This window comes from Gopherus flavomarginatus, chromosome 6, assembly GCF_025201925.1.
Source record: "Gopherus flavomarginatus isolate rGopFla2 chromosome 6, rGopFla2.mat.asm, whole genome shotgun sequence".
NCBI lineage: Eukaryota > Metazoa > Chordata > Testudines > Testudinidae > Gopherus > Gopherus flavomarginatus.
Genome location: NC_066622.1, coordinates 120,530,089 through 120,543,991, shown reverse-complemented (window position 1 = coordinate 120,543,991; position 13,903 = coordinate 120,530,089). Strand labels below are relative to the sequence as shown.

Below are 13,903 nucleotides of genomic sequence, written 5' to 3'. Positions count from 1 at the left end.
GCCCCCCGGGCCGTGAAGGCTCCGCGCAGGCGCAGTCCGCGCGGTTTGACAGTGGCTGCCGCGAGGCTGAGCCGCGGGGAGGCTTGCCGGGTTCGCTGCGGGCGAAGGGGAGTCGGCAGCCGCAACGGCAGCGAACATGGCGGCAGGGGCGCTGTGGCGGAGCTGCGCGAAGGTGAGTCGTGAGCCTGAAGGGGTCGGGCTGCCTCTGCCCCGCTCTCCTCGGGGGCCGGGAGCCCCCTTCACCAAGGAGGCGCTTCGGGGTGCGGGGGCCACGCTCCTCTACCCCGAGCCTGTCCGCGCCCGGAGTAGGGTTGTCACCTTTCGGGGCTGGGCTGTGGGAGGGGTGATGGCTCTGGGCTGGGGCCAGGGATGAGGGGTTTGGGGTGCGGGGGGGGGTCAGGGCTCTGCGATGGGGCTGGGATGAGGGGTTCAAGGTGTGGGAGAGGGCTCTGGGGTGCAGGAGGGGTGTGGGCTCTGGACTGGGGTTGGGGATGAGGGGTTTGGGTGCGGGGGGGGGTCAGGGTTCTGCGATGGGGCTGGGATGAGGGGTTCAAGGTGTGGGAGAGGGCTCTGGGATGCAGGAGGGGTGTGGGCTCTGGACTGGGGTTGGGGATGAGGGGTTTGGGTGCGGGGGGGGTCAGGGCTCTGCGATGGGGCTGGGATGAGGGGTTCAAGGTGTGGGAGAGGGCTCTGGGATGCAGGAGGGGTGTGGGCTCTGGACTGGGGTTGGGGATGAGGGGTTTGGGTGCGGGGGGGGTCAGGGCTCTGCGATGGGGCTGGGATGAGGGGTTCAAGGTGTGGGAGAGGGCTCTGGGGTGCAGGAGGGGTGTGGGCTCTGGACTGGGGTTGGGGATGAGGGGTTTGGGTGCGGGGGGGGTCAGGGTTCTGCGATGGGGCTGGGATGAGGGGTTCAAGGTGTGGGAGAGGGCTCTGGGGTGCAGGAGGGGTGATGGCTCTGGGCTGGGGCCAGGGATGAGGGGTTTGGGGTGCGGGGGGGGGTCAGGGCTCTGCGATGGGGCTGGGATGAGGGGTTCAAGGTGTGGGAGAGGGCTCTGGGGTGCAGGAGGGGTGTGGGCTCTGGACGGGTTGGGGATGATGGGTTTGGTGTGAAGGAGGGGGTGAGGGGCTGGAGAAGGCGGTTGGGCTTATCTCAGGTGACTCCTGATCAGCGGGGCTAAAGCAGGTTGCCTGCCTATCCTGGTAGGACTTTGGAGCTGTGCTCCGGCTCCACTCCAGCTCCTGGCAACATTCTGCAACTCCACTGCTCCGGGCTCTGCTCCAAAGCCCTGTGTAGTCCTGGGGCACTGTGTTGTGCCCCGGAAGCGGCTAGCAGGTCCAGCTCCTAGGCTGGGGCAGCAGGCTCTGTGATGTGTGCTGCTGTCGCTGGCAGGCACCACCCCCTTCCACTTCCACTTGCTGGGACCCAGCCAGTCGGTGTTTGGGGTGAGGGCAGTGCATGTAGCCCCGTGGCCCCACCATCTAAGAACCGGACTTACTGGCCGCTTCCGGGGTGCAGTGCGGTGCCCTAGGACAGGTAAGGACTAGCCTGCCTTGGCTCTGTAGCACTGCCAACCAGACTTTTAATGGCCCGTTGGCGGTGCTAACCAGAGCCTCCAGGGTCACTTTTCAACCCAGTGTTCTGGTCGAAAACTGGACACCTGGTCACCCTAGCTTCAGTAATGATTGACGAGTTTAACTTTCAATCCCGCTGATAAAGCAAGCCTGACACATGTAGCATGCTATCATTAATCTAGTGTTCCATAGGAACGTTAATAAGTGAAGAAATATTTATATGTTATAGGCATTCTCAAACATTCTTCAGAGTTTAATAACTCCAACATTTGAAACTAATATCTGTTGTTTCCAAAAGAAACATTATTAAAATGTTGCAGCTATTTTTAAAAAAAATCTTTGAATGCTAAAGAATTCATATTTCTCCAAATAGCCTTAACTAATTTATGCTGTAATTATCTCCTGTCCTCTACTTACCCACCAGCAATTTCTTTGCATCCATCTATGATGCTGTCAAAATACCATGTCTTATGCACACTTTCTACATGGACTGTAATCCTTTGACTACTATACTGTAAATGTAAACCTACAAACTACCTCCGAGCCATGATAGAAGCTGTATGCGCAACCCATTCTTTGCTTCAGCTATCTGTTAACATTTAACTGGCTGTTAATGTCAAATTTTGCCACTTACATTCCACAGACATTATTTCAAATGCACCACTCCATTGTATAAAAAAGAACTCGGTGTACCTGCCCTACCCTCCAGCAGCTCATAGACTCATAGACTCTAGGACTGGAAGGGACCTCGAGAGGTCATCGAGTCCAGTCCCCTGCCCTCATGGCAGGACCAAATACTGTCTAGACCATCCCTGATAGACATTTATCTAACCTACTCTTAAATATCTCCAGAGATGGAGATTCCACAACTTCCCTAGGCAATCTATTCCAGTGTTTAACTACCCTGACAGTTAGGAACTTTTTCCTAATGTCCAACCTAAATCTCCCTTGCTGCAGTTTAAGCCCATTGCTTCTTGTTCTATCATTGGAGGCTAAGGTGAACAAGTTTTCTCCCTCCTCCTGATGACACCCTTTTAGATACCTGAAAACTGCTATCATGTCCCCTCTCAGTCTTCTCTTTTCCAAACTAAACAAACCCAATTCCTTCAGCCTTCCTTCATAGGTCATGTTCTCAAGACCTTTAATCATTCTTGTTGCTCTTCTCTGGACCCTCTCCAATTTCTCCACATCTTTCTTGAAATGCGGTGCCCAGAACTGGACACAATACTCCAGTTGAGGCCTAACCAGCGCAGAGTAAAGCGGAAGAATGACTTCTCGTGTCTTGTTTACAACACACCTGTTAATGCATCCCAGAATCACGTTTGCTTTTTTTTGCAACAGTATCACACTGTTGACTCATATTAAGCTTGTGGTCCACTATGACCCCTAGATCTCTTTCTGCCATACTCCTTCCTAGACAGTCTCCTCCCATTCTGTATGTGTGAAACTGATTGTTCCTTCCTAAGTGGAGCACTTTGCATTTATCTTTATTGAACTTCATCCTGTTTACCTCAGACCATTTCTCCAACTTGTCCAGATCATTTTGAATTTTGACCCTGTCCTCCAAAGCAGTTGCAATCCCTCCCAGTTTGGTATCATCTGCAAACTTAATAAGCGTACTTTCTATGCCAACATCTAAATCGTTGATGAAGATATTGAACAGAACCGGTCCCAAAACAGAACCCTGCGGAACCCCACTTGTTATACCTTTCCAGCAGGATTGGGAGCCATTAACAACTACTCTCTGAGTACGGTTATCCAGCCAGTTATGCACCCACCTTATAGTAGCCCCATCTAAATTGTACTTTCCTAGCTTATCTATAAGAATATCATGCGAGACTGTATCAAATGCCTTACTGAAGTCTAGATATATCACATCCACCGCTTCTCCCTTATCCACAAGGCTCGTTATCCTATCAAAGAATGTTATCAGATTAGTTTGACATGATTTGTTCTTTACAAATCCATGCTGGCTATTCCCTATCACCTTACCACCTTCCAAGTGTTTGCAGATGATTTCTTTGATTACCTGCTCCATTATCTTCCCTGGCACAGAAGTTAAACTAACTGGTCTGTAGTTTCCTGGGTTGTTTTTATTTCCCTTTTTATAGATGGGCACTATATTTGCCCCCTTCCAGTCTTCTGGAATCTCCCCCGTCTCCCATGATTTCCCAAAGATAATAGCTAGAGGCTCAGATACCTCTTCTATTAACTCCTTCAGTATTCTAGGATGCATTTCATCAGGCCCTGGTGACTTGCAGGCATCTAACTTTTCTAAGTGATTTTTTACTTGCTCTTTGCTTATTTTCTCTTCTAAATCTACCCTCTTCCCGTAAGCATTCACTATACTAGACATTCCTTCAGACTTCTCAGTGAAGACCGAAACAAAGAAGTCATTAAGCATCTCTGCCATTTCCAAGTCTCCCGTTACTGTTACCCCCTCCTCATTGAGCAGTGGGCCTACCCTGTCCTTAGTCTTCCTCTTGCTTCGAATGTATTGATAAAAAGTCTTCTTGTTTCCCTTTATTCCCATAGCTAGTTTGAGTTCATTTTGTGCCTTTGCTTTTCTAATCTTGCCTCTGCATTCCTGTGTTATTTGCCTATATTCATCCTTCGTGATCTGCCCTAGTTTCCATTTTTTATATGACGCCTTTTTATTTTGTAGGTCACGCAAGATCTCAAGGGTAAGCCAAGGTGGTCTTTTGCCACATTTTCTATCTTTCCTAACCATTGGAATAACTTGCTTTTGGGCCCTTAATAGCGTCCCTTTGAAAAACTGCCAACTTTCCTCAGTTGTTTTTCCCCTCAGTCTTAATTCCCATGGGACCTTGCCTATCAGCTCTCTGAGCTTACCAAAATCCGCCTTCCTGAAATCCATTGTCTCTATTCTGCTGTACTCCCTTCTACCCTTACTTAGAATTGCAAATTCTATGATTTCATGATCACTTTCACCCAAGCTTCCTTCTACTTTCAAATTCTCAACAAGTTCCTCCCTATTTGTTAAAATCAAGTCTAGAACAGCTTCCCCCCTAGTAGCTTTTTCAACTTTCTGAAATAAAAAGTTGTCTGCAATGCAGTCCAGGAACTTATTGGATAGTCTGTGCCCCGCGGTGATATTGTCCCAACATATATCTGGATAGTTGAAGTCCCCCATCACCACCAAATCTTGGGCTTTGGATGATTTTGTTAGTTGTTTGAAAAAAGCCTCATCCACCTCTTCCGCCTGATTAGGTGGCCTGTAGTAGACTCCCAGCACGACATCACCTGTGTTTTTTACCCCTTTTAGCCTAACCCAGAGACTCTCCACCCTTCCGTCTCCTATGTCCATCTCCACCTCAGTCCAAGTGTGTACATTTTTAATATATAAGGCAACACCTCCTCCCTTTTTCCCCTGTCTATCCTTCCTGAGCAAACTATACCCATCCACACCAACATTCCAGTCGTGTGTATTATCCCACCAAGTTTCAGTAATGCCAATAATGTCATAGTTGTATTTGTTTATTAGCACTTCCAGTTCTTCCTGCTTATTACCCATACTTCTTGCATTTGTATAAAGGCATCTAAGATACTGGTTTGATTTTGCCTCCCAGCTTTGCCCTGACCCTCCTTCCTCTCTGCCATTATAGCCCGTGCTCCCTCCTGCTTCCAACCCATCTCCCAGGTCTTGTTCCCCACTTTCCTGTGGGCTTTGCTCATCTGTCCCCGTCAAACCTAGTTTAAAGCCCTCCTTACCAGGTTAGCCAGTCTGTGCGCGAATAAGGCCTTTCCTCTCTTCGAAAGGTGAACGCCATCTGTTCCTAGCAGTCCTTCCTCAAGTAGCATCCCGTGGTCGAGGAAGCCAAAGCCCTCCTGGCGACACCATCTTCGCAGCCAGGCATTCACCTCCACAATGCATCTGTCTCTGCCCGGACCCCTACCTTCAACAGGAAGAATCGAAGAGAATACCACCTGCGCTCCAAACTCCTTAACCCGTACTCCCAGAGCCCTGTAGTCACTCTTGATCTGCTCAGCATCACACCTCGCAGTATCATTTGTGCCCACATGGATGAGTAGCATGGGATAGTAGTCAGAAGGCCGGATAATCCTCGACAAAGCCTCTGTAACGTCTCGGATACGGGCCCCTGGCAGGCAGCATACCTCCCGGGATGAACGGTCAGGGCGACAGATGGGTGTCTCCATCCCCCTCAGCAGAGAGTCTCCAACCACCACTACCCTACGTTTCTTATCAGTGGTGGCAGCAGACCTCCCAGCCTTAGGGGTACGAGGATTCACCCCCTTAACTGTTGGGGGTGATTTCTTCTCTCCTGTATCTTTTACCACAACAGGAGGGTTCGCAGCAGTGGTGGAGCACTGCCCGCTGCTAGAAGTAACCAGCTGGCTGTGTCCACCCTGAACCTCCTCCTCCACTGGTGTGTCAGGTACACCCTGAGGCATCTCCTCTTCCACTGCAGTGTCAGTAGTCCCGTCAACTGGGACAGCACCATCAGCTGTCTCCACATGGATACTGTCCAGGAATTGCTCATGGACATAGATGTTCCTCAGCCAGGCCACCTCCTCCTGTAGCTCTCCCACCTGCTGCCTGAGAGATTCCACCAGTAGGCACCTTTCACATTGGATGCCACCCCCAGCCTGGATATCAGTAAGTGGAAATTGCAAATTACAGTCTTTGCAAGCCCACACCAGAATCTGGGTAAAAGCATCCATGCTTTGGTGCTCTGTCTGGCTACAGGCGCAGGTGGAGGAGACAGAAGCAGTGCTGGCACAGGTGTTACGGGTCCTCCTCACCATTTTAAGCCTCCCTCTGTCAAACTCTCAAATTCCCGTCTACAGCTCTCTGTCCGCTCCTCTTTGCCCACAGATGCTGTATGTGCTCCTCCTTCACCTGGAGAACTCCCTTGCAAAACTCCCTGTTAGCAGCTCCTGTTCGCTAAGCTAGATCACCACTGCCTCCTACTGATACTCACAACTTCTTGTCAACTGTTTGAAATGGGCCACCCTGATTACATTGGCCTCATTACCATTACAAAAGTGATTTTTCCTCCCTTGGTATTCTACTGTTGAGAATAGCCCACTTCCACCTTAATTGAATTGGCTTGTTAGCACTGACCCCCGCTTGGTAAGGTGACTCCCATTTTTTCATGTACTGTGTATTTATACCTGCCTACTGTATTTTCCACTCCACACATCTGGTGAAGTGTGTTTTAGCCCACAAAAGCTTATGCCCAAATACGTTTATTAGTCTCTAAGGTGCCACAAGGACTCCTTGGTGTTTTTGCTGATACAGACTAACATGGCTACCACTCTGAAAGATAAGAATATCTGCAGAACCTTAACTGTGAATTTCCCAATTTCAGGTCTTTGTGCTGTATTGCTTTTTGATGTTTAAAAATAATCAGTCAGTTAAGGCTTATTACCAGTTGGCAGTCTGCTGCTGATTGTCATTTTCATTACACCAACTCTGGGATTTAAAATAATTAAATAGAAACATGTTTTTATATCATTGCATCTTCTCTGAAATGCATACTCACTCTTAAATTTATAAAATATATACAGTTTATTTTGACAAGTTTCTCTATGATATCACAGTTGTGCCATAAGGTCTAAAATTATTTTAGCCACATGTTTAATAATATAATATGCATCGTAGCCGAATGATTTGGATGCTGGGACTGCAGAACACTTAGAAACAAGAACAAAAATAAAAATACATTCAAGCTTTAATAAAAATAGAGTTTTGTACAACAGTCCATGTAGTTGCTAGCATTACTAGTTGATTGGTCTCAAGGCGAAGACGCATGAAAATAGTGAATAGGACTATTAATGTAAAGAAACTTATTAGAATTTAATACAATTATGTTTTGAATGGAGATAAAATCTATAAAAATGTACAGCTATTAATGTGAACATTCCAGGAAGCTTCTAATATTAGCAGTACTGAAAACGGATTCTATCTGATAGCTGCAGTTCTCAAAACTATTCTCATTTTAAAAACATTAATATTTTTGAATCGTCAAAATAACAGTATATTTAGCGAGGTATAGAAAACTGACAGGGGAAGAAAGTATTTTTTAGGCTTGATAGACACAGGTTGAAAGGAAATTAAATTGGTCGAGCCCCTTTGCTCCAACTGCTCATAAACTTGAAATTAGTAGCATTGAAAATAATGAATTGTATGTAATTGTATTTCCTTTTCAGTTACTGAATAGAGAATAAAAACAGTGGGTAAAAATGTATATTCCTGTTTATAAATACTTCAACAATGTTTTCTGTGCATCAAAATTAGTTTTTATAACTTTCTTTGTTATTATTTGTCAACAGCTAAGAAGAAACATGCCAATCTACTTGGCTTCTTGGAAGACTCCTAGTGTCTTTAAATCATCCAAATCAGAAGCTATGGCAAACCCATCCAATAAGGGGGTAGTGTGTGCTCCCCTTAACACACTTACAGAAGAAGAAATAATGATGAAAGAGATGGGTAACTTGCTGTTCAAACTCTTAAAATAGAGCCATTTATGACTAGATGGCATGAAAAATTCAGTGTTAAATATTTGTAAAATATTGCTTTTTGTTCCTTATTCATAGCTAAATTTTGAGACCAGTGTGTTGATCCAAGTTTATGTGAAAACTTGATTTCAAATTCTGTTTTGGTCATAAGTGACTGGCCTTTGCCACAGTTTCTGCTCTGCTATTTTTAGCATGCTAGTTCAAGCAAAGCTAATGTGAGTCTGTCTGCCCATGTTGGAAATCACACCTCCCAGTTGTAGTGTAGACATCTGTAAGGGTAGAGTACTAGTATGTATATACGGCACACTGCAGGAATAAAGATCAATAGAGATGAGACCAAGCTACGACTCTGGAAGTTATGTGGGGTTCAGGCTCTAACACCTGACCGTGCTTTTGAATATTGTAAGGAAAGTGATGCTCTTCAGATTTGACATCTTGCATCAAGCCCTTACAAAGGATCCTGTAAGAGCAGAGGTGGGCAAACTATGGCCCGCAGTACCCTCCTGCCCAGCCCTTGAGCTCCTGCCGTGGGAGGCTACCCTTGCCCCTCCCCTACTGTTCCCCCTCCCCCACAGCCTCAGCTCGCTCCGCCGCTGCTGCAATGCTCTGTGCTGAGCGGTGGTGACAGCGTTGCTGGCTCCAGCTGGGCGGCGCAGCTGTTGTGCTGCCAGCCACGAGTGCTCCAGGCAATGTGGTAAGTGGGGCAGGGAGGAAGAGATTGGATAGAGAGCAGGGAGGTGGTCAGGGGGCGGGGGTGTGGATAGGGGGCAGAGTATGGGGGTTGAATGGGGACAGGGATCCCAGGTGGCAGTCAGAAAGGAGCGGGGGTTGGATGGGGTGGGGGGGCCAGTCAGGGGCCGGGGTTCCGGGGTAGTCAGGGGACAGGGAGAAGGGATGGTTGGATGGGGCAGGGGTCTCGGGGGGTGGAGGGGGGGAGAGTCAGGAATAAGTGTGGGGGTTGGATGGAGTTCCGGGGGCTGTCAGGGAACAGGGGTTGTTGGATGGGGCAGGCATCCCAGGGGCAGGTGGGCTGGGTCATGGCCCATCCCCTAACCGGCCCTCCCTACAATTTCTGATACCCGATGTGGCCCTCAGACCAAAAAGTTTGCCCACCCTGGGTAAGAGTCTGAGTCACCAAATTCATTCTCAAACTTCATGGCTTGTTATGATTATCAAGGAACAAGATAACTATTATATGTTGTGTTAGTGTGTTGGGGCAGCGTTAAAGTTGCATTGCAGAGATTATTTGTACCTTGACTCTATATTTCATAATTTTCGGAGGACTGAGCATAGTGAACTCAACATCCTGGAAAGTTACAAGGCACCACTGAGCAATCTGAACTTTATATTAAGTTTTTGGGCAGTGGGCCTTGGGATTTGTTTGTTTGGTTTGTTTTTTTGGAGTGGTTCTAAAATGATTTCTCATTACCCTCTTGTTCCAAATCCTAGTTTTTCCTCTCAACTGCCACTGGCTCCTTGAAAATAGTTTCCTTGGCCACAGAGGGCACTGGATGCATGTTAGTCCCTTAACTGTCCATGATCATCTCATTCCCCAATCTCTCTGTCCAGAACAACCTGATTCTCCCTTGACAGCCCCTCTTCCTATGGAATGGCAGGGCTAAGCAGTGGCCCCACAGATTTAGGACTAGGCAGAGCATACGGGAGCAGTGCAGGGATCATTATGGAGTCATTGGGGCTTGTTTTCAAAGGGGGACAGAAATAGGGGCAATGGTTGTTTGGGGCTTGTGGGCAGAGCAAAAGTTGCCCCCAAGTTGTGATATGGATAACTATCCACTAGGAATTGGTTCAAAGTAGTTGTAACTGGGCCACGGCCTGATCAGGTAGAGAGAGTAAACAGAAGAACTTGATTAAGCAAAAAAACTTCTTCCAGCTTTATCATTTACAGGATTATTGTTCAACCAAAATGATACACACCAGGAAGGTATCTGGCCACATTCACTGAAATAATTTTTAAATCTGTAAACTCTTTTTAAAAACAAACAAAACAAAACAAACCCTAATATGAATAGCAGACAAACTGAACAGGAGAGCTCTTATGTCTCCAGGGGTTTCTGACCTGACTTCTGGTCAGCAAAGTGCTCTCGCATGAGAACTCGCAGAAATTTAAAAAGGGTCTGAGCAATAAATAGTAGTGCCCACTTACGTCAGCACAGGGGCTTGCATCTAGCTAAAACTATTAAACCTCTTGCTGGGAATTAATGCCAAACGCCCATATTGCTCTCTGGAATGTTTGATCTTCCTTCCTGGGACACCACTGGGTTAGGGTGTTGCATATCTGTGGGATCTCCCTGCATTGGGTTACATATACCTTGCTATAAATACTAAATCGCTGACTCAGATATTATTTAAAAAATTGTCTAGAATACTTACGTCCTTTCTTTTTCTTCATTATAGTGAAAAAATTTGCTCAAGACCGAATTGCACCTTTGGTAAAAACAATGGATGCAAATGCGGAAATGGATGCATCTGTACTGCAAGGACTATTTGAACAAGGGGTCTGCATATTTTATTATTTTAATTCAAGAGTTACATTATTATTAAATGTTACTGCCAGTTGTGCAACTTTTTTTCTTTTAGATTAAGTAGTTTGAATGGATGTTAGTCTTCTGTTTTCAACCCTAAATTGATGTTTAGTGAGAAATTACAGTTAGAAAAGTTTAAATGTTGTGTTTCATTCTGACATTTAAATTTTAACAAAACAAGATCAGAGTGGTCATGGTGATGAATCGCATATGTGTTGATAGCTCTGTATTTTGTTTTTTTGTATGAGTCAATAACCCTATCTTGACGCCTATGCAGTGATTATCAGCTTGTTAATTTATTGTAGACATTGCAGAGACATCTGAAGAGATTTTACATTCTCTGATTTGCACAAAAGTATTTTAATTGCTTATTTCCTGAAAGTAATTTTTTTTCCAGTCGTGAAAATATTCGAAAATCTTGTCAGCCTAAATTACTGTCTGTTATAATCTCTCCAGAACAATTGTATTTACATTCTCTTCCTTTTAGCTATTGAGTATTGAGCTTGGACCAGAGTATGGAGGAACTGGATCTTCATTTTTTTCTACCATACTGGTGGTAGAGGAATTAGCCAAGGTTGACCCAGCTGTAGCTCTTCTGTGTGAACTCCAGAACACTATTACTAATAAATTGTTTATTACATATGGAACAGAAGAACAAAAGAGAACTTATTTGCCCAGACTGGCTAAAGATTTGGTGAGTTAAGTATGTCCTTTACTAAATTACGTAAAATTTTATATGATTTCATAATGTTAGTGTCCCTTTAGGGAATTTAAATTATGCATTGCATTCTAAGGCAATATCTTCAGATGCAAACATTGGAATGCTATTTGAGAACTGAAATCTGTCATTCCATGTACACAGATATATCCCCTTCATCTGGGAGGGTGAAGGGGAAAAATGAGAAGTCTATTGCACGTTTTTCAGTAATTTGGGGCTGATTCTGCAGTGCCTATAAACACTAGTCCCATGGGCTTCAATTTGGGTTACAGATATGTAAAAAAAATAGAGGATTGCATGTTTAGTAGTTTCTCCTACACCAAACTTTTCCAGGAGCTTTTCACCGCATTCATTAGGCTGCCACCTGTCTTTCAGCAATTTGTACTCTTCCTTAATGTGAACTTAACAATAAACAAGTTTAAAAAAAAAAAAAAAGGCACAGTGTTTGCCACTGGTGTATTGGCTGGTGGAAAGGAATGATTATTATGGATACATTAGCATCAGCAGAGCAAAAAAGGTTGTTTTATATGGAATCCTCATGAATACTCCTAAATATATTTTTTATTAGGACTCCTAAACAGAGTTTGATAAGAATCTTGACTTGCTGTGGAGAAGAACGTAAAAGCAATGTACTTATGAGATATGTATCCCTGTAATCACTCAGTAATACACTGTAATATGCAGAAAGCAATACTGTAGTGCTATAGAATAGTAGGAGCCCAGATAAGTGTCTTTGCGAATGTAGTGAGTTGTGGTGCATACCCATGTTGTTGCTGCAAGTCAGGAGTACCAAAATTAAATCTAAGCACAGCTCATGTAAGATTGGGTTGTGGCAACACATCGAGGTCAGTTTGACAGTATTCTAACATCAAGACGTCAGGCAGAAATTTGAGATTTTTCCACTTGTTTGTTAGAAAAAAGTATTTAGAATATTAGACTTTTTCAGGTATATGTAAGTCTTTCACAAGTATTTCATAAATGTTCTAGTGCTTAGGACCTAGATTCTATAATCTGCACTTGCATTTAGTATCTTACTCTGTTACCCATAGATTTCAGCAGGACAAATTGTAAGGAACTACTCAGCATGAGTTACAGAAATTGGTATCAGTCTGTAATCTGTCCTGTCTCCTTAACTGATGTCCCAGAACAGTTGCCCCACACTGGGGTTTTTTTCTTTTTGGCAGAACACAGCATTCCTGCAGAACCACTAAAACAGCTTGGTAGGTCATACCCTGAAATACAGTTACTTGGTATGAGGGCTGTTGATTAATCGCAGTTAACTCACCGATTAACTAAAATAAATTAACAGCGATTAAAAGAATTAATCCTGGTTAATAGCACTGTTAAACAATAGAATACCAATTGAAATTTATTACATATTTTGGATGTTTTTCTACATTTTCAAATATATTGATTTCATTTATAACACAGAATACAAAGTGTACAGTTCTCACTTTATAGTATTTTTTATTACAAATATTTGCAAAGTAAAAATGATAAAAGAAATAGTATTTTTCAATTCACTTCATACAAGAGCTGTAGTGCAATCTCTTTATTGTGAAAGTGTAACTTACAAATGTCTATTTTGTTGTTGTTATATAACTGCACTCAAAAACAAAACATTGTAAAACTTTAGAGCCTACAAGTCTACTCAGTCCTACTTCTTGTTCAGCCACTTGCTAAGACAGACAAGTTTGTTTACATTTCCGGGCGATACTGCTGACTGCTTCTTAGTTACAGTGTCACCTGAAAGTGAGCACAGGCGTTCGCATGGCACTTTTGTAGCCGGTGTTGCAAGGTATTTACGTGCCAGATATGCTGAACATTCATATGCCCCTTCATGCTTCGGCCACCATTCCAGAGGACATGCTTTTATCCAAGGATCAGTACTATACCAATATTAATCCTCACAAAACCTTATGAGGTAAGAAGGAAGTATATGAAGTATTAGGCCCAGACTGCTGGTTGGCTAACTGAGGCACAGAGTGGTTACACCATGATTAAGTTTGGGAGAGCAGGGAAGATGTTGAAGAAGTCATGACTTTGTTCTCCCTAGCTCTAACCTCTAGACAACCCTATCTTCACACTTATAAACCTAACTGATACTACCCACAATATATAGGTTAAGAATGGTTGAAATATTTAACAACTTTATACTTATTTTCCTTTCAAGTCTTATATTAATGTTGCATGCAGTGCATATATTTTAAATAAAACCTTTCATGTAGTTTTCCCTTCAATTGATAGACGGGCAGTTTCTGCCTTTCAGAGGCTGGATCTGGCAGTGATGCATTTGCTTTGAAGACTCGTGCTGATAAGAAGGAAGACTATTATGTTATCAATGGCTCAAAGATGTGGATAAGCTTTGCAGAACAGGCAGGAGTGTTTTTCGTGATGGCAAATGCAAATCCTTCTTTGGTAAGTTGCTAAGGAACAGTTATGGCTATTTCCTGTGGCTGTTGATAATATGATAATACTGATGTAGTGTGATGTAAATTCTTTGCATCTTGCTCCCACTAAAAATTGATTTTTAAAAATTAGTCATATTTTCCCTGAATCATCTGTA

General features: G+C 44.2%; 1 protein-coding gene across 1 annotated transcript in view; it reads left to right on the top strand.

Moving 5' to 3' along the window:
• The first annotated feature begins 39 nt into the window (after positions 1 to 39).
• The window catches only part of ACADSB (acyl-CoA dehydrogenase short/branched chain), a 37,975-nt gene continuing 24,111 nt past the window's right edge, over positions 40 to 13,903 (top strand). The window contains exons 1-5 of the mRNA XM_050959552.1: positions 40 to 172; positions 7,891 to 8,047; positions 10,492 to 10,592; positions 11,107 to 11,313; positions 13,585 to 13,755. Of these exons, the coding sequence (XP_050815509.1) occupies positions 137 to 172; positions 7,891 to 8,047; positions 10,492 to 10,592; positions 11,107 to 11,313; positions 13,585 to 13,755 (672 nt within the window). The 5' untranslated portion in view covers positions 40 to 136. The remainder of the gene's footprint in view (positions 173 to 7,890; positions 8,048 to 10,491; positions 10,593 to 11,106; positions 11,314 to 13,584; positions 13,756 to 13,903) is intronic.